At 40.7% G+C, this 25,534-nt stretch overlaps 1 protein-coding gene across 2 annotated transcripts in view; it reads left to right on the top strand.

Moving 5' to 3' along the window:
- The window catches only part of bbs9 (Bardet-Biedl syndrome 9), a 176,410-nt gene that overhangs the window by 110,698 nt on the left and 40,178 nt on the right, over positions 1–25,534 (top strand). For both annotated transcript variants that reach the window (XM_084089234.1, XM_084089233.1), the window contains one exon: positions 8,348–8,461. In XM_084089234.1, coding sequence (XP_083945360.1) covers positions 8,348–8,461 — 114 coding nt within the window. The remainder of the gene's footprint in view (positions 1–8,347; positions 8,462–25,534) is intronic.

Genomic DNA, 25,534 nt, shown 5'->3' with positions numbered 1-25,534 from the left:
ACAAAAACACGTTTCGGAAGAAGGACTGATGTATTGACTTTTCAAAAACAGTTACATAGTGTATATTCAACTTGCAGATATCTACACTAGCCATACTTCTTCAGTTAATTATTCACAATACATTAAGAGCATTAAATTTTTTTCTAACAAGTTTTCTGAAATGAATGTTTAAATATGCAACTAATAGTCTAAAAATGCACTAATTTGCGTACATTTCCAGAGCAGACATCTGAACATTGAATGAAGCCAGCTTCTGGACATTCTCGTTTGATTCTGTTGCCATATTAGAGTTAGAGGTTTTTACAGAGGATTTTGAAATTTTCTTTTTATCACTGCATAAATCAGAAAATCCTGTCAACAGACCTTTTTTTTTTTTTTTACTCGAGCAAGCAACCACCTAGCAATGACCCAGAATGCCTTTGAAACTGCACAGCAACACAACACGCTAAAACCCCCTAATAACTGCTTAAATCACACTGCAGTTCCCGTTTCCATGCAAGTTCTGCATACATATCCTGAAGAAAATCTAGTTTTTGGTAGTAAACTACACATTCTCATGTTACACTAATGCTATTGTAGCGACAGGATCGAGCTTTAATCTTCAGAGGACACATAAAACGCCACAGATCCCTGTGGAATGTGTGAATGATTAACTGGATGGGCCTGTTATCAGACGCCTGTCCTCCCGATGTCTCGGACCCGGTGTGTGTGTGCAGATATCATCGTCTGGTCAGCTGCCAGTCGTGTGGAGGAGAGTGAGTGAGGAATCGCAGGGAATCTGCTGAAATTGCTTTTGTGTGATGTAGTGCGTCTGCAGGAGGTGTTGCTTCGTTCCCTCAAGTTTAAAGTCAGACTCCTGACACTCTCTCTCACACACACACTTGTGTTTTATCGGTCTGATTTGTGTGTTCCTGTCTGCCGAGTCCTGCTCTCCCTTTCCCGACCTTGAATCAAAGCGATGACATCACAGGGAAGGATCGCCACACTCCCTGAGCACCTGCCATATTTATCCTGTTTTTCTTTCTGTTTTCTGTCTTTAAGATCTTCTTGTGAAAGATCCACTGGAGGTCACGGTTCGTTCAGGGAAGAGTCAGTGTTTGCCTCACTTGTTAAAGTCAAGCCATATTCACAGATTTGTTTAAAATGAGTTTCTTCCCCCAAAAATTTAAATGATAAATCAAGCAATCAAATAATAAAACGACAGCTCAGAGGATGAAACGCAATTTAATTTTCTCGTTAGATTAAGTATAAACTGAAACAAAAATGAAAACAAAAATGAAATACAAAATGAAAAGAAAAGTGACAACTGCATTAAAATGCTGGACTGATAATAAAAATATCAAATATAAACTAGAATGTACATTTCCTGAAGAAAATGTGAGTGGGTGTTTGCAGTGGCAAAACTCGCCACTCGGTTGCTAGGGTGTTGTACATGATTGCATACAAGCCAACAACCATGTCTGTACGATGTTGTGGAGCTGAAATATGGCTTTTATATGTTGCAATATGGTTGCTAGGTGGCTCTAAACGGTTGCTAGGGTGTAAATACACAGTTACCATGGTGATATTTATAGACTGTTTTCCAACCGAAACAAACAAGCCAACCCCCATCTCTATACGATATTCTGATGCAGAGATATAGGTCTTGCAAAATGGTTGCTAGGGTACTCTGTTTGGTTGCTATGGAGTTGCTTGGCAGCTGCCAATGATGAAACTTGTCACTACTTGTCACTTGTCACTATGAATTATATAAACCAACTCCCAGGTCTCTGTGGCATTCAGAATGGAAGATATCCCTCTTTGGGTTTTGGTTGCTAAGGTGCTCGACAATGGTTACTAGGGCGTGGCCAGAAAGTGTTGAGGTGATTCATGATTTGCTGTTTCCTGCCCCAAGTCATTTTCGTGTTAACCCCATCTCTATATGATGTTCTGATGCAGAGATATAGGTCTTGCAAAATGGTTGCTAGGGTACTCTGTTTGGTTGCTAGGGATTGGCTTGGCAGCTGCCAATCAAGAAACTCCAAAGGCAGCTTGTCAGTATGAATGATATAAACCAACCACCCATCTCTATACAATGTTCTGATGCAGAGATATAGGTCTTGCAAAATGGTTGCTAGGGTACTCTGTTTGGTTGCTAGGGATTGGCTTGGCAGCTGCCAATCATGAAACTCCAAAGGCGGCTTGTCAGTATGAATGATATAAACCAACTCCCATGCCTGTGTGACATTCAGAATGGAAGATATCCCTCTTTGGATTTTGGTTGCTAGGGTACTCTGTTTGGTTGCTATGGAGTTGCTTGGCAGCTGCCAGTGATGAAATTCCAAAGGCTTCTTGTCAGTATGAATGATTTAATCCAACTCCCATGCCTCTGTGACATTCAGAATGGAAGATATCCCTCTTTGGATTTTGATTGCTAGGGTACTCTATTTGGTTGCTAGGGAGTGGCTTGGCAGCTGCCAATCATGAAACTCCAAAGGCTGCTTGTCAGTATGAATGATATAAACCAACCCCCATCTCTATACGATGTTCTGATGCAGAGATATAGGTCTTGCAAAATGGTTGCTAGGGTACTCTGTTTGGTTGCTAGGGAGTGGCTTGGCAGCTGCCAATGATGAAACTCCAAAGTCTGCTTGTCACTATAAATGATATAAACCAACTCCCAAGACTCTGTGACATTCAGAATGGAAGATATCCCTCTATGGATTTTGGTTGCTAAGGTGCTCGATAATGGTTGCTAGGGAGGGGCTAGGAAGTGTTGAGGTGATTCATGATTGGCTGTTTGCTGCCCCGAGTCAAACGAGACCACCCTCATGTTTCTATGACAATTCAGTCCGGAGATATCCCTTTGATCTCTTTGAATGGAAGTCTATGGAACTTGTTGCTAAGGTGCTCTAAATGGTTGCTAGGGCGTGGCTTGATAGCTTCACAATGATCCTGAGAGACTGATTGGTCATCTGAGTAAAATGAGCCCTCCCCCTTGTCTCTATGACACTGTGATCCAGAGCTATGTTCAATATAAAATCCCTATGCAATTTACCATAGTAGGTGAAACGCATGCATTTCATGGGCCGTCCTACTCCATTGTAAGTCAATGGGAAACTTTGGGACGCTCCTGCCCCCCAGGGGTGTAACTTTTACCCCATTGTGAGGTATGTTCTTACAGAGCCTGCCAGCCTCTTCAAATGTGGCAAAACACACGTTTCTGTGTCATAGCACACCATTCCCGAATAATCCGCACGATTTGATGCCTCATTTGTGGGTCTGTGATAAAAGCTGCGGGAGGAGTTACGCGCCGAACTTTTGGCGGAATAATAATAATAAGTATGAGCAACTAGAATGTACATTTCCTGAAGAAAATGTGAGTGATGCTTGCAGTGGCAAAACTCGCCACTCGGTTGCTAGAGTGTGGTACATGATTGCATACGAGCCAGCAAACATGTCTGTACAATGTTCTGGTGCTGAGATATGGCTTATTCATGTTGTTCAGGTGGTTGCTAGGGTGTTGCTAGGGTGTTCTGGGTGGTTGCTAGGCAGCTGCTACAGTGTTCTGGGTGGTTGCTATGGTGTTTGCCTTTGGCAAGCACCCACTAATTAGAGCTACTGAGTCGAGCATTCGGCCCTGTCGGTCCACCTCGATATCTGGCTTAGGCTCAGTAACTAGGAGAAGTGGCGTTCTCGCCTCGAGCCTCTCAGTATCTGAGTGTAGACTCCTCAGAGCTCGAGCCCATCAGGAGATTTTATTCCTATACTGGCCTCCTCTTACTACAAGAGTCGTCTAGCCAAGGCCTTTTGCACTAGGTGTAAATGCTGTGGTGTAACAGGGTAGATAGCAGAGGGAGCAGGCTATCTTCGAAAAGCCTCCCATGCAGAGACCTCATTGTTGTCAGGCCTTTCTCTGTAGAAAGTAAGAAGCCGTGTGCTCTGGACTCCGCCCTTTAGAGCGGCTTTAGAGTTTATCCAGCTAGGCCTTGAAATTGAAAAAGGATTTTTTTCCGCTGAGCCCCTTGAATAAAATAATTCAAGTCCTAAAGGCAGGGTAGGCAGGTTTTTTCTAAAAAACTTTTTCCCAAATTTGTTTAAACTGTCTTTATATACCAATACATAATTAAAATGTAAGTACTCTGAAAAAGAGAGTATAAAAATCGAGTGTCTGTAGTCCTCTCAGGACTGCAATAAACACAGCTACTTATTTCCATTTGGAACGAATGAAATGATTGGCTGGGTGACTGTCACTCTCCCTCGCTACCATGGCTACCACCCCCGCCGCTACAGGAGCTGCCCACATGCGCGCACCCGTTTGACTCGAGGAGGCGAAGAGGCACGGAGAGGGGCACGGAAAGAATCACAATTATGGCAGAGAAAGAGCAGTCAAAATTCCCAGTACCTGCATATACAGTCAGCGATGGCAAACAAGGCAAAAAAAGGAAGACAGTATTCGAAAAGGCTGTCCTTGAGCCGATGATGCGGTACTTGTCTCTGGAGTGTAATGTTAGTCCTCATCAGAGCCAACAGTGCTTTCATCGTGGAAGCTCTTACATGCAGAACACCGTATATGTTATGAATCTTACACGAAATTCATCTTCATCACAGTGTAACTGATGGTAATGGGAAAACGTGTATCAATGCAACCTGTTTTTAGCTTTGCCTTATGTTACCTAGCTCGTTACCGAATCAAACTCAATATATTTTAAACTTTACCAGTATCGATATGCTAGCTTGATAGTGAGTACTAACAGCCATGTTAGTTGTTTATATTCATAATGATAAAGTTAGGTATTTTATTACATGTGATTCTGACATGATGTCACTACATGCACTGCGCTCCTCTCCGCTCGGCGCTGGCAAACGCGTCCTCCAGCTGAGCGGTCGGCATCGCGCGGTCATGTGTTTTGGGGGCGTGGCTTTGGAAGGAGCCCAGAAGGGAGGGGGTGGGAGTGAATGGAAATAAGTAGCTGTGTTTATTGCAGCCCTGAGAGGACTACAGACACTCCATTTTTATATTATCTTTTTCAGAGTACTTACATTTTAATTATGTATTGGTATATAAAGATAGTTTAATCAAATTTGGGGAAAAGTTTTTTAGAAAAAACCTGCCTACCCTGCCTTTAAGGTTGAATGTTGTTGGACGCTTACTGTGGCCTCCATTTCGTTGGGTTTAGTAGAGAATGTAAAATCTGACTTGTAAAATTTACAAGATAATAGGCCTCGACCCTGATACACTCCTCAGGGTCATGCTGATAGTCCCCTTGTTAGGGTCTTTATTCAGAGTACTTTGCTCCCCATAGCTCGTATGAGATCACCCTTCACCACCCAGGCTCAGGTAGAGACAGATTAGTTACTCCCTCACATGTGGGATAGTTGAGGATGCTCTCTTAGAGCCGCAGCACTGCCTGACGCCCGTGACAGTCGAAGCTGTAGGCCTCCTCGATAGTCCGGTAGCGTAAGAGTGTTCTCCTCTTGCTTTAAAGGGTCGATAGCACTTCTGCTGAGTACACTGCCTGTTCACAATGTAGACCCTAGAGCTGGAGGCGCTCCCCTTATTAGGGTCCCTTCAGAGTGCCCAGCCTCCACAGGCCCTGAAGCACTGTCTAGATCCAGGACTTACACAGGGGAGTTCAATCTCACGCTACCGGACTATCGGGGAGGCCTACTGAACAGTCCCTTCAGACGATAAGTTGTTCTCCAGGCTCCCCTTATATACTTCTGGGTCGTACTAGTAGTGACGTCATAGGCTGTCGGAGGCGTTCCCCATAGCGTCATCGACGCAGTGTCTCGTTCCCAGTTCTCAGGGAACAGAAGTCACAGTCTAGACGTGTTCTGTGCTGAGCCGTGACCAGCTGTTAATGTGGAAACACAGAAGAAACAACAACTCTGCTGTTGACAGGAGCCTGAAACTCATGGTGTGGAGCATAGCGTATTCACATGGTCTTCCCTGCTTTCAACACTCACTACAACTTCTGGAAGCAATGTCATCACAAGACTAATGGAGTGTACGTGCGTCACGTCACCATCGGCCGGGGTGACTGTGGTTACACACACTGAGAGACAGAAACACTGAGTGCTGTGAAAAACACACTAAACACATGTAAAATGGGAAAGAGCTTTGAGATTGACTGTACAACTAGATTTGACAAGAAATCTGAGGTATATTTTCACAGCCTGCCGAAAGCTACAGAACAGAGAAGCAAATGAATCGCTGCGATTCACAGAAACATCTGGATCCAGGCAGAGAACGGCGGATTCACAGTTATCATTCAATATGATGAATTTAGGGGTAAAATCATACCCTATATATTGTATTGTTATATATTGTATTGACAACTCATCAATTGAATATTTAGCATCATATATTCTGCATAATTGTATGTTTCTTAAATAAACACTGACAAAAAACTATGTTTTAAGGCTGGATGATATGATGATATATAACACTGATATAAGTGATCATCCGGATTTAGACCTATATTGTATTTATATAAAGCTTTTACAGGCAAATGTGCTTTATGTATTTCCCCGGCGTGGAAATCAGGATCATATAAATGTCAGGAAACACGATTCCTGCTGCATGTCAATATCCATGATCACCGGATCTTTGGTACTGTAAGTTGTAAGGAACACTATATCTAGTCCAAGCTTTAGTTTAAACTGATAATCGTGTGTTTTACTGGCGTTTTCTCAGTTTCTCCTATTAAATCCAGTCACTCTCAGCTCTTCTGCCTCTCAGTCCGGCTGAGCGAGTGTGTTCCCGCGGGAAAGAGACTCAGTGCATAACCTCTATTAACCTCTAGCTGTCTTAAAACCTTGCCCTAAACAGGACTCCATTCTCAAACATGAAACCCAGTGATAGCAGTGAAATCTGTCACTCTTCAGTCGAGCTGTTGGTGTAGTGAAGTGTCGAGCACAGACACACCTGTGTCATAAGAGCCCGTCTGTGGTCTGAAATATCACTCCTACATGAGCCCGGGTAAATATTAGAGCAGGATTATGATTATCTTTCTTGAGGAAAGTCAGCAGTCTCACAAGATTTGTCTATTTGGGGTATGTGGTGTGAAAAGAGGATTGTGGGTAAGGGACTGGACAGAGAGACCCTTCAAAGCTCTTAATTCTGGCTGATCCTCAGCACACACACACACACACACACACACACACTGAGCGTCGGATCCGTCTGATGGAGTCCAGCAGGTGCTCTACAATCTGATCATCAGTTTCTGGAAGAGGAATGTTTGTGTTAATAACCCGCTGGTGTGTTTAGTACCTGTGTGTCCACAGTGGTTTCTGTCAAGAGCAAGGGAACTTCACACAACTGCTCACTGTGGAGAACGCAACCCCGTGAAGTCAGATTTTTTATTTTATTTTTTTAATGGAACAATTTATTGAATCTTTAGACAAAATATTTAATAAAAAATAAAAATAAAAAAGTTTTATGTTTTGCATCATATTTGAAACATCAGGCTTGTATGTCTCATGTAGTCTGAGATAGTAAGAATCTGGAGGAAAAAACACCTCCGATTTAATTCAGAGGCCCAAACTGAGCAGAAATATGGCATTTGGTGCAGATGCTGATATTTATATGGACAAAAAGTAAGATGAAGTTCTGATGCTTGTAATGTAAATCAGTGAGATCTTTATAACACTATAGCAGATACTTTAATAAAATGCATATAAATATAAATAATATGCCTTAGTAAGATGATATTTAAATGCTTAGTGTTATGATCAAAGCTGTAGTTTTAAAACACATAATGCAATGCAATACAATGATGATTGACATGAACAAATAAACCTTCCTCAAAAGCCTGACGATCATATTTGATACTCATGATTTTTCTAATAAATTATAAAATAATCAAGAAAACCTGCTTCAGTCCAGCTAGTGTTCATCTTGAAATAATTACTAAAAATATCAGTGTTATTCTTACGTTTCAAATCAGTGCAGATTTGACAGTAGAAAGACACGAGCTGAAGGAGGACGTTTGTACAAATTAGTTTTACTGGATAAAACAGTGTAAACTCTCAGTCAGAGACAGAAGACTGAGGAGATCGAGTGTGACGGGGTATCAGCAGAGTTTGATCATGTTCATCATTATAGATTCATGCATCAAATACAGTTAATCTGACGACTAACTGGAGTACAGTTAAACTAGTGTTAATGCTGAGTGTGTGTGTGTGTGTGTGTTCTGCAGTGAGTGTTACTGAGTGTGTGTGTGTGTGTGTTCTGCAGTGAGTGTTAATGAGTGTGTGTGTGTGTGTGTGTGTGTTCTGCAGTGAGTGTTACTGAGTGTGTGTGTGTGTGTGTGTTCTGCAGTGAGTGTTAATGAGTGTGTGTGTGTGTGTGTGTGTTCTGCAGTGAGCTGCGAGTCCATCCCCGAGCCGATGGTTGAGCAGGAGGAAGAAACGCTTCAGGACTCGACTCAGTTCATCAAGAAGAAACAGCCGTCCAAGAGAGTCAAGAGCAAGTCAGGTACGACTTCACCTCAGAAACACTGAGGGTTCTCACACACACACACACACACACACGCATGCACACACACACACACACACTCACAAATGCATGCACACACACCGTACACTCACACACTCACGCACACACACTCTCACACGCATACACACACTCGTACACTCACGCACACACACTCTCACACGCATACACACACTCACACACACACACGTACACTCAATCACACACTCACGCACACACACACACACACACACACACACACACAGAAGATCAATACACACCCACAAGTCTTTACCTTCTACATCAGTGAATCGCCAGAGTCCAGTGTTGCGGTAACACACAGTAGAAGGACGGAGAGCTCCGTCCAGTCCTCAGCTCATCTCCTCAGGGGAATGTGGCAGTAATGATCGAGTAGTTAGTGTGTAATCGCTCTGAACTCTTCACATTCCTGCTGTGCTTTACTCTGAGTGTGTATACTCCTGTCAGTGTGTCCTGACGACACTGAGTCTATATCACTGACGCTTGGTGGAATTGTGTGATTTCTGTGTGAAGAGTTTTCATTTTATTCACAAACTCACTGGGAAACGTGCCTCTGCCTACATTATTACAGATCTCCCAAACATGTCCCTGAACAGAGACCTGATGAACACCAGAGGCAGTCACACACCACAACTCCTGTTCCTCTACACACTAATCATGTTTATCAGTTAATAAAGGCACACTTCCTGTTTAATGACCTCAAAACACCTTTACCTTAGTGTAGTGGTCCAAGTTATTTATAAAGCACATAATAATACAACAGTGTTGATCACAGTGCTACACAAACAATCAAACATTAACATATAACAAACACAAATAACTATGAATAAAAATAAATAAATAATTTGTGGTAGAGCATTAGTGTGTTCTGATGGCCGATGCAGACACGTGCCAATGGCTGATATACAGTGGGGAGAACAAGTATTTGATACACTGCCGATTTTGCAGGTTTTCCCACTTACAAAGCATGTAGAAGTCTGTAATTTTTATCATAGGTACTCTTCAACTGTGAGAGACGGAATCTCAAAAATCCAGAAAATCACATTGTATGATTTTTTAAATAATTAATTTACATTTTATTGCATGACATAAGTATTTGATCACCTACCAACCAGTAAGAATTCCGGCTCTCACAGACCTGTTCGTTTTTCTTTAAGAAGCCCTCCTGTTCTCCACTCATTACCTGTGTTAACTGCACCTGTTTGAACTTGTTACCTGTATAAAAGACCCCTGTCCACACACTCAATCAAACAGACTCCAACCTCTCCACAATGGCCAAGACCAGAGAGCTGTGTAAGGACATCAGGGATAAAATTGTAGACCTGCACAAGGCTGGGACGGGCTACAGGACAATAGGCAAGCAGCTTGGTGAGAAGGCAACAACTGTTGGCGCAATTATTAGAAAATGGAAGAAGTTCAAGATGACGTCAATCTCCCTCGGTCTGGGGCACCATGCAAGATCTCACCTCGTGGGGCATCAATGATCATGAGGAAGGTGAGGGATCAGCCCAGAACTACACGGCAGGACCTGGTCAATGACCTGAAGAGAGCTGGGACCACAGTCTCAAAGAAAACCATAGTAACACACTACGCCGTCATGGATTAAAATTCTGCAGCGCACGCAAGGTCCCCCTGCTCAAGCCAGCGCATATCCAGGCCCGTCTGAAGTTTGCCAATGACCATCTGGATGATCCAGAGGAGGAATGGGAGAAGGTCATGTGGTCTGATGAGACAGAAGTAGAGCTTTTTGGTCTAAACTCCACTCGCCGTGTTTGGAGGAAGAAGAAGGATGAGTACAACCCCAAGAACACCATCCCAACCGTGAAGCATGGAGGTGGAAACATCATTCTTTGGGGATGCTCTTCTGCAAAGGGGACAGGACGACTGCACCGTATTGAGGGGAGGATTGATGGGGCCATGTATCGCGAGATCTTGGCCAACAACCTCCTTCCCTCAGTAAGAGCATTGAAGATGGGTCGTGGCTGGGTCTTCCAGCATGACAACGACCCGAAACACACAGCCAGGGCAACTAAGGAGTGGCTCCGTAAGAAGCATCTCAAGGTCCTGGAGTGGCCTAGCCAGTCTCCAGACCTGAACCCAATAGAACATCTTTGGAGGAGCTGAAAGTCCGTATTGCCCAGCGACAGCCCCGAAACCTGAAGGATCTGGAGAAGGTCTGTAGGAGTGGGCCAGAATCCCTGCAGTGTGTGCAAACCTGGTCCAGAACTACAGCAAACGTATGATCTCTGTAATTGCAAACAAAGGTTTCTGTACCAAATATTAAGTTCTGCTTTTCTGATGTATCAAATACTTATGTCATGCAATAAAATGCAAATGAATTACTTAATCATACAATGTGATTTTCTGTATTTTTGTTTTAGATTCCGTCACTCACAGTTGAAGAGTACCTATGATAAAAATTACAGACTTCTACATGCTTTGTAAGTGGGAAAACCTGCAAATCAAATGTGTATCAAATACTTGTTTTCCCCACTGTATATCACACTGTTTAATAAAAGCATTCATAACAATTTACATCTGTTGTTCAGAATATTTGCTAAATTAGAAAGAAATAATTTGAAAATGAATAATATCAAAAAATTATCATTTGTTCAAATTTGTTAACTTGATAAAAAAAATCTGTAAAATAAACAAACTTCTTGATTCAATAAAGCTACTGTAGTATTTCTCACAAATAAAGAAATAGTAAAAAATATGAATAAAAAGAACCGTAACCAACCGGCCACTCCCGGCCGAATATATTAACCATATTTTTTCATAAAAGAAGTTACATGAATATGATGTCCGACTGGATAAAGTGCAGCATATAGTTTGATATCAAGGGTTTGAAGTTTGTCTCCAGTGACAGCTGAACTCTGATTCACACACACACACACACACACACACACACACACACACACACACACACACACACGTGATCACACACACACACACACACATACACACACACACACACACACACACTCGTGATCACACCGGCTCCAGATGCTCACTTCAGATCTCACAGCTGACAAAGTCTGTGAAATAAAATATTTATTAGAAATGATATAAATGCATATTTGCTTATGGCAGATAATATCATATCGTAATATCAGCAATAAGGCGGCATAATATAATTTAGCTAAAATGTCACCACACGCACGTCTTCCCAGCGATCCCGGGTTGTTGATTCCAGCACAGTTTCCTGTTCCCCAGATAGGTGTCCTGTCCAGACGTCAGAACTGATCAGAGGTTCAGGAGATCCTCACATGCTGGAGAAACCCTGAAAGCTGATTGGTTAGTTGTGTTTGAAGCGGTGGATCTGCACAGACATGTTGAGACACTTCTGTCATTAACTGAGTGATTAAACACGTTCCTCCTCCTGACACACACACACACACACACAGCCGTGAGGAAGGAGATCTGATGCAGCTGAAAGGACTCAAACATGTCCTCTGATGTCCACTGAAACAGAAGCCGCTCTCTCATGTGTGTGTCCTCTCTTCAAACGCAGATCACAGTTGTGTGTATCACACATCAGATCAGCTGATCCACTCTGGAGTCACACCATATCTTTATGAACATGAGTTTTGGCTATTAAACACCTAAATTCAGATCCATGTCATTCTTGCAGTGGATTTACTGCCGATCGACTTCAATATTTTTGAAGTTATATGATTGCAATAGCAGATATTACAGTATACCTCACTTTTAATGCACAAACTTAAGAAAAAGTGTTGTAATTATAGCTTTAAAAATAAAATAACTAAATGATGAAAATTATAAAGTGAATGTATGATTTATCAGTCAACATGATTATAGATCAAGAGAATAACTCATTTATTCACCTTCAGCTTCATTATATAAAATTGAGGCTAAGCTAATAAACAATACTGTTATGTGAGATTCATTTTCATAATTTCAGGTGTTGAAAATGAACCTTGTGGACTGTACTTTCTGCATTTTCTTTATATATTATTTCCTCTGATGAAACAACACACACGTTCACATAAAATAGCTTGCTGGTTAAATTGAAGTTGAAACATCATACTAATTTTTAGCCAGCAATCTAAAATCTTTTTTTTTTTCTTCAAACATGGTCAGGAACAACAAAATTAAGGAGGAACTTGTAAAATCCAGCAGGAAACTAATGGAAACAAAGGAGATGCACTGAGGCACTCCAAAAAATAAATGCATACAGTTAAAAGATTAAAAACAAAGCATGAAGCATGTCTTTAAATGTGTCATAAAATAAAAACACAGTCTGTTTTGTTTCCCATCACACTGTTACTGACAGAGATTAATGTGCAGTGAGGAAGACAGGAAGACAGAAACAACAAAGAGTAATGAAGAAAGAATTAAACTCCACATCAAAACATGACTGTTCATCCGCTGTATCAAAAGCTAGATCTTCAAAGCACTGCCCCACTGATCTCCGGCATGTACAGTAGTAATGAGGTTACGTGTTGCGCATGAGTGTGATCGGGTCAGTGTTAGGAAGCAGGACCAGGGCTAATGCATGAACACTTTCATAACTGAGGGCTGGAGAAGGGTTACGCAACTGTCCATCCACCGATCCTGCACACATATGAATACAGAAGCTGCTAAAGTCACGTTTCATCCATCATTTAGGTGATGAAATACAGTCTCTTAAACGGATAGTCAATAGAATAATAAACAATAATCAATGTTAACCAAGAATTAACTATGATTAAACTAAGATTAGCCACTCTGATTGCATGTGACGAGCAGTTTGTGTCCACGACAAACACTAGACATCAAACATCACAGCCAATCAGAAGAGCGTGTGGGCGGAGCAATCGCATTATTGGTGCACATGTAAATGTAGCCAATGAGAGACTAGATCCAGTGAGAGCGAGCGTCAGTGAGGGAGAACTCATCACAGCATCTCCATTAATTCACACATATAATAATTTAATGTTTATATATTTAATACATTATTCCTTTTCAATTTTAAATTGACTATTGACCGAAACAAATGAATCACGATTCAAAAAGCCATGTTTCAAGATCGATGTGAAACGAGTGAATCATTACACGCCTACCCATAATGCATCACTGTCGCAGCTGGTCAGGACAAAACTTAAAGTACAGACTTCGGTACTGAAATATTATAAATGTGACAAATTCAGCATTTCTGTTCTATCAGCGGATATATTAGCTTTCAAACGCTCCCGTGTGTGTATCTGTGTAAGCGCTCAGTGATGTAGCCAATCAGAGACATGTATGTTGAGCGTGTGAACACAAAGGCCAATCAGAAGTGTTTAAGAATCTGTTCAACAGTGCTCAGGGGAAATGCTGATGTCACATTTTTAAATTTCAGTACCGAAGTCTGTACTTTTGACAGCTCTATAAAGACATGTTATCGTGTGTCGCATCTGGTTAGACTCGCGTTAAACAGACTTCACGCTATAGTCAGCGGCTCCTTTCACAGCACTGGCTGTTGTTTAGTTCAGGGGTCAAACTCTTCTCTGGACAGCCACCGTCCTGCAGGCTTCCAGCTCGATCCGCTGGTTCAGGGGAAGGGTTTGAGCTGGATCCTGCAGGAACGTGTCTCTCCTGTCCCAGGTTTAACTGAAGACTCCTGCACTCTTCATCAGTGAGTGAGACTGACCAACAGAGGACGACGAGAGTTTAGCAAACACAGTCCGATAGGCGTGACATCCCTGACCAATGTCGAGTTGTGTCGAGTGGCTAAGTGAAGAAAAGCTGAAACTCAGATCACTCAGTGTAAATGGAGAGTTCATAATGAGAGCCTGTAAAAATGACCTTTAAACTCTGATGTGAGTCTGATTAAACTGGCTTGGCTCAGTATTTAGCATTCGTCATATTGCTGGTGTTCTCTCAGATGGAGCTGAGACTCGTAGATAGCAGAGCTCCCACTAAACTCCTCATTAATCTCTCATTATGTCCATGTTCTCAAATCTGCAGCACACACTCCAGTCTAAAGAGCGCTACTCGTGTGAAGAACGCTCGAGACGAGACTCGCTGCTGATCGCAACTGTTGGACATTATAATGTTGCCTAACCAGCATGAAAAATACAAGACATGCTAAAAAAAATTACATTCTACTTCTGTTTTGGTTTCGTTTTCAATGTTTTGAATTCTTGTTGTTAGTTTGTTTCCATGGTTTCTAGAATGGTTTCATTGGTTGTCATAGCGACTCATTGTGTGATTGATTTGATCCACCTGATCCTTGTTTTGTTCATTGAGTTTGTTAGGTGTGTATTGGCCTGTGTTCTGTCTGCTCTTAGTCTGGTGGTGTTTGTGTTAACACACACTGTTCTGAGTGTGTACCTTCATTGTATTTTTGGTTTGTTTAGTATATTTAAGTTAAAGGTGCAATCCTTTTTGTTATGCTGGTTGAAAGTCTCATTTCCTGATAGCAACCACTATGTTAAGTTGTCTAAATGTATCGTTATAAATGTATATCGTCTGTGGAAGGCGTAGGGCCATAAAATGTTCGTTCAATCATGTCATTTGGTCTGAATGAAAGGATAGCATGTGTTCCCTGTCAGTCACCGTGTGTTTGCATTAACCACCGCGCAGTTATTCACGCAGACATCATACGCCATCAGCGCTGGGATTATAAGCTGCTCGACCAAAGAAATGTATTACATTACCAGAAAAACATGTTGTTTGCATTTAAGATATACCTCATGCTTCCACGCAGCACAATCATCTCTCCTTACAGAGAACAGAGCTACTGTAGTACAGTACACATCATCAGTGGAAAACAACATCAGGCTACACAACGCTTCATTGTAGAAAACTTGTGACTTGTCATATGCATAATTGGAAAACAGATGCTAAACATTCCTGTATTCATAATGGTGTCCTCTTCGTTTCTCTGCAGGATCCTCACTCAAACGTATTACTTAAACTTCACAAATACATCTGATTATGAACATTAATAAAAAGAGAATAATACTGATACATAATATTAAATAATACAATTTTAGTCTTCAGACTGAGATTTGCAGGGATCGTATGCTTTCAATGCTAGCAGGCTAAAGTTAGCATTTCCCAGATCTTTAATAGTGCTGTGAAGTATATCCTCTGTGCTTCGCCTCGTCCTCTTCCTCATCCTGACCGGTTTCTGCAGAACCAGGGAGTTTTTGTTTGCGGGTCTTTGGGGGAATTCATCCAAAGTTTTACAAGATATCAGTCTGTCAACACAACTCAAACAAAGCATTTTAGCATGTAATGATATATAAGTAATATACAGACCCTTTCCAAAAAATTAGAATATCATGGAAAAGTTTCTTTATTTCCATAATTCCATTCAAAACGTTAAACTTCCATAGATTATAGATTCAGGGCCCACAACTTAAACGATTTCAAGTATTTAGTTGTTTATTTGTACATAATTTGGGCTTCCAGCTCATAAAACCCACGAAAACAGGATTTCAAAAAATTAGAATATTACATGAAATCACACAGTAATTACACAGTGATACCATGGTCATTGAACCAGGTTTTGGTTCTTTTGGCAGTGTGGGCAGGTGCAAATCCTGCTGGAGAATGAAGGAAGCATGAAGTGCTCTGAACATGTCCTGGTAGACGGCTGTGTTGACTCTGGATTTAATAAAGCACAGTGGACCAAAGTCCTCTTTTCTGATGAGAGCAAATTTTGCATCTCATTTGGAAACGAAGGTCCCAGAGTCTGGAGGAAGAATGGAGAGGCACACAATCCAAGATGCTTGAAGTCCAGTGTGAAGTTTCCACAGTCTGTGTTGGTTTGGGGAGCCGTGTCATCGGCTGGTGTTGGTCCACTGTGCTGTCCACTCAACGCAGCCGTCTACCAGGACATTTCCAGAGCACTTCATGCTTCCTTCAGCAGACAAGCTTTATGGAGATGCTGACTTCATTCTCCAGCAGGATTTGCACCTGCCCACACTGCCAAAATAACCAAAACCTGGTTCCATGACCATGGTATCACTGTGTAATTACTGTGTGATTTCATGTAATATTCTAATTTTTTGAAATCCTGTTTTCGTGGGTTTTATGAGCTGGAAGCCCAAATTATGTACAAATAAACAATTAAATACTTCGAAACGAAATAGTTTAAGTTGTGGGCCCTGAATCTATAATCTATGGAAGTTTAACGTTTTGAATGGAATTATGGAAATAAATAAACTTTTTTGGAAAGGGTCTGTATACCCGTTTAAAGGTCTGCTTTTTTGTGAAAATGACAATGGGCCAAACTCAGTGCGTGTTCATTTCATCAGTGCTGCAGGAGCTCTGCATTCCTCTGAGGTTCACGTGCAGTTTTGCTTGGTTCATTAGAAAAATGTACATTTCATCAGAATTTAAACCCGGCCCAGTATATGCCCTATGCATACTACAAACACACACACACACCACTAGACTATCATGACTGTCAGTCTTAATAAGAAGTGCCAGATCTGCCTCTGGCAATCTCAATCTGGAAAAGATTGAGAAAAAACTTTCTCTGAAATGTATTTTATATTATTTGATTTATTTATTCTAAAGCAAGGCAAGGATCGGCTACTAAATGATTTTTAGCATTGTAATGTGACACACATGCATATCTCATATCTTCCTAATACACTTTTAGTGAGGATCCCACACACAGTTGTATAAACGAAACCCCTGGTCCTGAATGCAGATTTGGAAAAGCCCTCCACACTCCACATTACTGCAGTGAAGTAAGCGCACTGAGAGCTTGAGAGCTTGGCCTTCAACAAAAGTGGCTTTTGTGTCGTTTTTAACAAGATACCTTTAAGTTTGTTAAAAGGAAGCAATGAACGGTAAAATGTAGTTTTCCAGAGTCCAGCTGTGCTGTGTGTTGTAAACCGCACTCGTGTGCTATCAGCGAATCAATGACTAGCGTATGTTCCTCATCACTGAAGCGCTGGTACCGTCTGTCTGCTGCTTTTCCTCTCTTTACCAGCGCTGGAAATTATGATTATGTGTGTTTGAGTTATGATTTTGCTCATAATTCCTCATTTAATCAGTAGTTTTCCAGAAAAGAGGTATTTTAAAGATCCTAAAACAAATATCTTCTTTCTCTCTTTTCCCAGCCTGTGCGGATACGTGTAGTTAGTCCCCTCCAATTACGCTGTAAAAACTGGGATATGGTCCATCCTAAATATTGAGGGATGGAAATGAGATACATTTCCAGGTAGCTCTCGTTAAAAGAGACAAGAAAATGCAGAGTCAACACGTGTTGATGGCAGAGCTGTGGACAGATGTGTTTAATTGCACTCATTAATGAGATCAGCAGCGCAGTGAAGGAGATTAGATCACACACGCTGGTGTGTTTCAGTGGCGTATTCTTACAAACACACACACATTCCACGGCTCCCGCAAACTCTGAGAATCTGCTGGAAATCACTGTCCACAACTCCTACAAGTGATCCGTAATAACTCCTGCTTCTAGATATATATGATGGAGCCAATAGACTAACTCAACTTCAGTTGGTTTTAAATTGTGCTTTATAAATAATCATTGTATTGTATAACTCCAAAAATTATCAAAAGACTTTTTTATATTTTTATATTTTAAATGTTTTTTAAGGGAAACTCATTCTCCCCCAAAAATATGATGTGATTTATCGCCAGAAGTCAGGAATCCCTCTTCTTATCAAACCCACTGCATATGAAAATCTGGTATATGCAACAGTCCAACAGACATAAATATATATATTACATTTTTAATACCATATACACAATATAACAATTGTATTATTTATTTAAGAGTTAATTGAATAAAAATGTAGTTGTCTTTTACTCAAAAGCCATATGACATTCATTCATCTTTAGAACAAAAACTAATATTTTAGTTAAGCTTTTCGATTAAAATTAACTTTTAATGTCCTCTCGTCATTTTGTGTTCATGTAATCAACATTTTTAGGCTTCTGAAAGTGCATACAAATGTATCCATATGAATCAAGCTGTTTAATTACAACAAGTCTTCTGGAGGGACAAATGTTTTATGTGGTGAACAAATTTAATTTAGGCTTTTATGAACATATAAACATTGATCAACACACACACATATATAGAGAACATCTATGCATGGTAAATGCTCAAACATGCACTGCTTGACATGCAGGAACTAATGAGGTTCTAGACTTTCAATGCATTGACAAAAAATGGTGAAATAATATATATTTTTTAATTGTTTCAAAGATGAACAAAAGTCGTGCGGTTTGAGTTAAAGTATATGTATATGTAAAAATATGTCCACCATATGACTTGAGCCGTTTAGTCCAAATTTTATGAAGACACACAATCACTTTATATGATGAACAGATTGAATTTAAGCTTTTATTCCCATATAGACATTGATCAACACACACATCAGTAAAGCCACAGAAGTGTTCTCATGTTACGCTGCACAGTTGAGCTTCAGCAAGAACCAATGAGCTTTAGAATGTGTTTATATGTGAATAAAAGCCTAAATTCATCTGTTCATAATGAACTTTAGAAGCTCTGGTTGAATCCGGTGTGTGTGTGTGTGTGTGTGTGTGTGTGTGTGTGTGTGTGTGTGTTAAATCCACTCGCTGCTGTGCCAACCGGTGTGTGTTTGTGTGTGTGTCAAACACCAACAGCCACATGCCCTTGACCACACACACAGACACACACACAGACAGACACACACACAGACAGACACACACACACACACACAGACAGAAATGTACATATACAAATCACAGTTAGCTAAAAAAAATTTTTTATAATTTAAGCAATGTAATAATTTAATGCAGAAACAATGAGCTCAGTGAAGTAATGAATACTTGTTTGATAACATATGATTATGACTTGTAGAAAAATGTAGCATTGGTGCAGGACTTTAGGAGAATGCTATTAGCTGTCAGCTCTGAGGAATGAGCACATTTGAAACATCTCATGGAATATCACGGTTTGTTTACTCGATGCAGATATGGATGTACATACGCATTCACTCAAATGATTTTATAAATCGCAGCTTCTCGGACATCGTTTGACAGCTCTTTGCCTCTTATTTCAGACAGTCAGAAGCAAAACATGTTGTCGTTGTCACTACAGTGTTCTTACTTAATAAAATTTGTGCTTGGCACCATAAAAATTATGATTATGGGGCTTACTATCGATCAATAAAGACTTATTTGTATGCAGGTCATTGCAAAATGCTGTGTTATGACCTCAAAACACATTTACCATAGTTCATCATTTGTAAACTAATAAGTTTTGATGTTTGCATCACATAATGAGCTCCAGATGTGAGGCTGATCTGGTGTGGTAACTCGCCGGATACAGCAGTGCACTCGTGAAGCTCTCGCCGAGACTAATCCAATGCAAGTCATGATCAATACCTGTAGAAACACGTGACAGAGCGTTATCTCGTGTTTGCTGTTGTTACGCTGCCGGTCAGGTTTAGTGATCGAGCATAGACCTTTTAGCAGTGGTGTAAAGTATTGGAGTAAATGTAATTAGTTACTGTACTTAAGTGTTTTTGGCTACTTTGTAGTTTTACTGAGTATCAAATATATTAGCAACTTTTACTCTCTACTTGACTTCAGTTTTAAATATTAAATTAAATGTACTTTTTACTCCAATACATTTATGATGAGTTATGCAATTACACATTACATTTTGCATGGCACTAACTTTTCCTGCAGCAGTTTATCACTGCTATAAAGAAGCGATATCGCCATCTAAGGGCCGTGAAGGGACTATATCTTGCTAAACTCACCTAAACTCACCCAAACTCACCTAAACTTGCCTAAACTCACCTAAACTCAACTAAACTTGCCTAAACTCACCTAAACTCAACTAAACTTACCCAAACTCACCAAAACTCACCCAAACTCACCTAAACTTGCCTAAACTCACCCAAACTCACCTAAACTTGCCTAAACTCACCTAAACTCAACTAAACTTACCCAAACTCACCAAAACTCACCTAAACTCACCTAAACTCACCCAAACTCACCTAAACTTGCCTAAACTCACCCAAACTCACCTAAACTCACCCAAACTCACCAAAACTCACCTAAACTTGCCTAAACTCACCCAAACTCACCTAAACTCACCCAAACTCACCTAAACTTGCCTAAACTCACCTAAACTCAACTAAACTTACCCAAACTCACCAAACTCACCTAAACTCACCTAAACTCACCTAAACTCACCCAAATTCACCCAAACTCACCTAAACTTGCCTAAACTCACCCAAACTCACCTAAACTCACCCAAACTCACCAAAACTCACCTAAACTCACCCAAACTCGCCTAAACTTGCCTAAACTCACCCAAACTCTCCCAAATTCACCAAATTCACCCAAACTCGCCTAAACTCGCCCAAACTTGCCCAAACTCACCTAAACTCACCTAAACTCGCCCAAACTCACCTAAACTCACCTAAACTCACCCAAACTCACCCAAACTCACCCAAACTCACCTAAACTCACCCAAACTCACCAAACTCACCCAAACTAACCTAAACCAAACTCGCCTAAACTTGCCCAATCTCACCTAAACTCACCCAATCTCGCCCAATCTCACCTAAACTCACCCAAACTCGCCTAAACTCACCTAAACTCACCCAAACTCACCCAAACTCACCTAAACCAAACTCGCCCAATCTCACCTAAACTCACCCAAACTTGCCCAATCTCACCTAAACTCACCCAAACTCGCCTAAACTCACCCAAACTCACCTAAACTCACCCAAACTCACCTAAATTCACCCAAACTCTCCCAAACTCACCCAAACTCGCCTAAACTCACCCAAACTCACCCAAACTCACCCAAACTCACCTAAACTCACCCAAACTCACCTAAATTCACCCAAACTCACCCAAACTCGCCTAAACTCACCCAAACTCACACAAACTCACCTAAACTCACCAAAACTCACCCAAACTCACCCAAACTCGCCTAAACTCACCCAAACTCACCCAAACTCACCTAAACTCACCAAAACTCACCAAAACTCACCTAAACTCACCTAAACTCACCCAAACTCGCCTAAACTCACCCAAACTCGCCTAAACTCACCCAAATTCACCAAATTCACCCAAACTCGCCCAAACTCACCTAAACTCCCCCAAACTCGCCCAAACTCACCCAAACTCACCTAAACTCACCCAAACTCACCTAAACTCGCCCAAACTCGCCCAAACTCACCTAAACTAACCAAAACTCACCCAAACTCACCCAAACTCACCTAAACTCACCCAAACTCACCTAAACTCACCCAAACTCACCTAAACTCACCAAAACTCACCTAAACCAAACTCGCCTAAACTCGCCCAATCTCACCTAAACTCACCCAAACTTGCCCAATCTCACCTAAACTCACCCAAACTCGCCCAAACTCACCTAAATTCACCCAAACTCTCCCAAACTCACCCAAACTTGCCTAAACTCACCCAAACTCACCCAATCTCACCTAAACTCACCCAAACTCGCCCAAACTCACCCAATCTCACCCAAACTCGCCCAAACTCACCTAAACTCACACAAACTCACCTAAACTCACACAAACTCACCTAAATTCACCCAAACTCACCTAAACTCACACAAACTCACCTAAATTCACCCAAACTCGCCCAAACTCACCCAATCTCACCTAAACTCACCCAAACTCGCCCAAACTCACCCAAACTCACCTAAATTCACACAAACTCACCTAAATTCACCCAAACTCACCTAAACTCACACAAACTCACCTAAATTCACCCAAACTCGCCTAAACTCACCCAAACTCACCTAAACTCAGACAAACTCACCTAAATTCACCCAAACTCACCCAAACTCACCCAAACTCGCCTAAACTCACCCAAACTCACCCAATCTCACCTAAACTCACCCAAACTCGCCCAAACTCACCCAAACTCACCTAAATTCACCCAAACTCTCCCAAACTCACCCAAACTCGCCTAAACTCACCCAAACTCACCCAAACTCACCTAAATTCACCCAAACTCTCCCAAACTCACCCAAACTCGCCTAAACGCACCCAAACTGGTCAACAAGGCTTCTTCACATGAATGCGAGTGCATTAGCAGTAGTTGTGAATCACAGGTGTTTGATTTAGGAGATGAGGTCATGATGAGGCCGACACCAGCACATCCACAGCAAGTAGACTTTGACTATTTAATTTTACTTAACATTATTTTATTTATCCGCTATATTGATGGTACTTTTTTGAAGGATATTGGTTTACCTTTGGCCTTTTGTGCACTTGAGCTTAACTGAGGCTTGAGAGTGTGTAGACGTTTAAGAGGCTGTTGTGTCCACCTTTATTTATTGCAATATTTAGGGTTCAGTTTTATTTTGATTTTAGAAAATAAACACATTTCTCATCTTACAAATCAATTGTTTCTTATTTTCACTAGCATGTCTCTTAGGTGTCGAGGGCTAGTGCATCTTTGAGCCTACGTTCAGTAGTATTTCAGTAAAATACTCAAGTACTGTTAAAATTAGTTTCTCTAAGACTTTTACTCAAGTCGTATTGGAATTGGAGACTTGTAACTTGTAATGGAGTCATTTTCACTGTAAGCTATCTGTACTTTTACTCTAGTATTGTTTTCAGGTCCTCTTTACACCACTAACTCCCGCGATACATACAACTAACATAATAAAACACTGCCAGATCCATGTTTCAGATAAAACCGAATGTGCTTTTAATGCAACTTACTGGATATTTCACTGTGAAACATGCAAGAAGCAACTCAATATCACAGACAGGTTGAGTTTTAACACAGACAAACATCATCTTCAGTAATATTCTCTGAGAAACTGCATTATTGTGGTAATGTTGAGTATTTGGGTCTGTGTTTGGGGTTGTTTGAGGTCAGGGCTCACGCTGGTCTTCCTGAAGCCTCGACAGGAACGCTGATCCAGGTTGAGCTTCTATTCTCTATATTTACCCTCAGCTGTTGTAATTAACCTCATCTATTAACTTCAGACTCAGAGATCAGTGATCCTCCACAGAAGGACATCGAGCTGAAAGAATGAGCTCACTGCTGTCCAACAGTTGCTCCGGCTCAATCCTGCTCCGGTCGGACCTTACCGGGATTACAGAGTGTTTCCATTTAGCCAATCAGTTCATCTTAAACCAACATGGCTCAACACACACACACACACACACACCTCTGAGTCCAGAGTGTGTGTCAAACACCAACAGCCACATGCCCTTGACCTCACACACATACACACACACACACACACACACACAAATACAGTTATGTATTTCAGAAATGTACATATACAAATCACAGTTAGCCACAAATGTATTAATTTAAGCAATGTAATAATTAAAGGCAGAAACAACATAACATAATGATTATGACATATAGAAAAATGTAGCATTGGTGCAGGAATTATTATATTAGCTGTCAGTTTTTTATTCTCAACAAAGAAACCATCCTCACTTCTTCAGTCATGCCTCTCTGTTTTCCCTGGTGTTCTTCTCACTCTCAGCTGAGAGAGCTTTCTCCACGTCCGTCTCTGTGACAGCGTGAAGAGTGTGTTCTGATCTCAGCTGAGGAGAGAGGAAACTCACAACTGTGATCAAGTGCACAACTCACAGCCTGAGTAAAAGAGCACATTCATTTTACACTTTCATCTGCATATCTCTCTCATTCAGGCATGTTCCTTGTTCAGATGCACAGACTAATATCATATATTTGGCAATGTTTCCAAGTCTGACACAGCTTGTGATCATCACAAACACACGTTTACAAGCTCTAAAGATAAAACCAGGAATTAGAAATAATGTTACAATTTTTTTTTGCAACGATTAATCGCATCCAAAATAAAAGTTTGTGTTTACAAAATATATGTGTGTGTATAATTATTTTGTATATATAAATACACACATATGCATGTATATAATTAAGAAATATTTGCATATATATTATATATTTATACATAATTTGTTATATTTAAATATAAATATTTTATATATAAATAAAAAAAAATCTTCAATATATACATACATGTGTGTGTATTTATATATACTTTTATTTTGGGATGCGATTAATCGTTGCCCAGCACTAGTTTTTACACTTTGTCTCCCAGTACAATTAATTATATTCTGTTCATTCCAGATATACTGATGTTAACTGACAGACCAAATAAAACAAAATGATAAATCAATTAATAATGACATTAATAAATAAATTAAATGAGAGAAGGGCAAGCATACTGTAAATAGCTGCTCTCTTTTATAGGTTCTCAGATTGGACACACAAGAACCGACGACGGTTCACGTCACTGATGTCAAACAGCATGTGTTTGAGAAACGTTCATGTTTATGTGTGTTCTTCAGTCTGGAGCCTGTAAAACAGACGAAGTGCCAGGACTCGTCTCATGTTCGGAGCGGGTCTGGATAATGAAGGAGGATTTTCCCAGGATTCTGTGCTGGAATGTTTCATTAGTTTGCTGTGATCTGCTCCATAGGTTCTCAGGACACTTCAACAATGTTTAGAATAAATTACGTCCTCACGTATACCTACAGAAAGAGTGATTTATTCATGTCCGGCTGTTGGTTGCTCCCAGTAACACGTGCTGGAAGTAAAGCATCAGGATCTCCTGTGGGATCTCATACCTGTGTCCGGTCTCCCTCAGAGACCATTAAAGTTGAAGATCCTCACACACACACACACACACACATACTGATGTGAAGAAACAAGAGCTCTTGTGTCTGCGTGGATCCACACATCATCACTTCATGATGTAGATAGAGCACAAAACCAGCCTCATTTACCACGGTCATTTACCACAGTCATTTATCCGTAAAGGCCTGATCACGATAAGGACAAGAATTGCAAATTTTAAGTTTTAATAATCATTTAAATTCTTTGACAATAGCACCATATAATAAGGTAACAATTTATTTTAATGTGCCACTTGTTACATAAATGATGGGTTACACTTGGTAACCCTTTATTTTAAGGTGTCATTGTTACAGTGTAATTATATATTTAAGCACTGAGTAATATTAATCAACTACTACTATAGGGTTAGGGTAGGATGAGGTTTTGGTTGAGGGT

This window comes from Abramis brama, assembly GCF_963993115.1.
Source record: "Abramis brama genome assembly, chromosome: 17".
Lineage (NCBI taxonomy): Eukaryota > Metazoa > Chordata > Actinopteri > Cypriniformes > Leuciscidae > Abramis > Abramis brama.
Note: the sequence above shows the minus strand (reverse complement) of the source record. Positions and strands in the feature narration are given on the sequence as shown.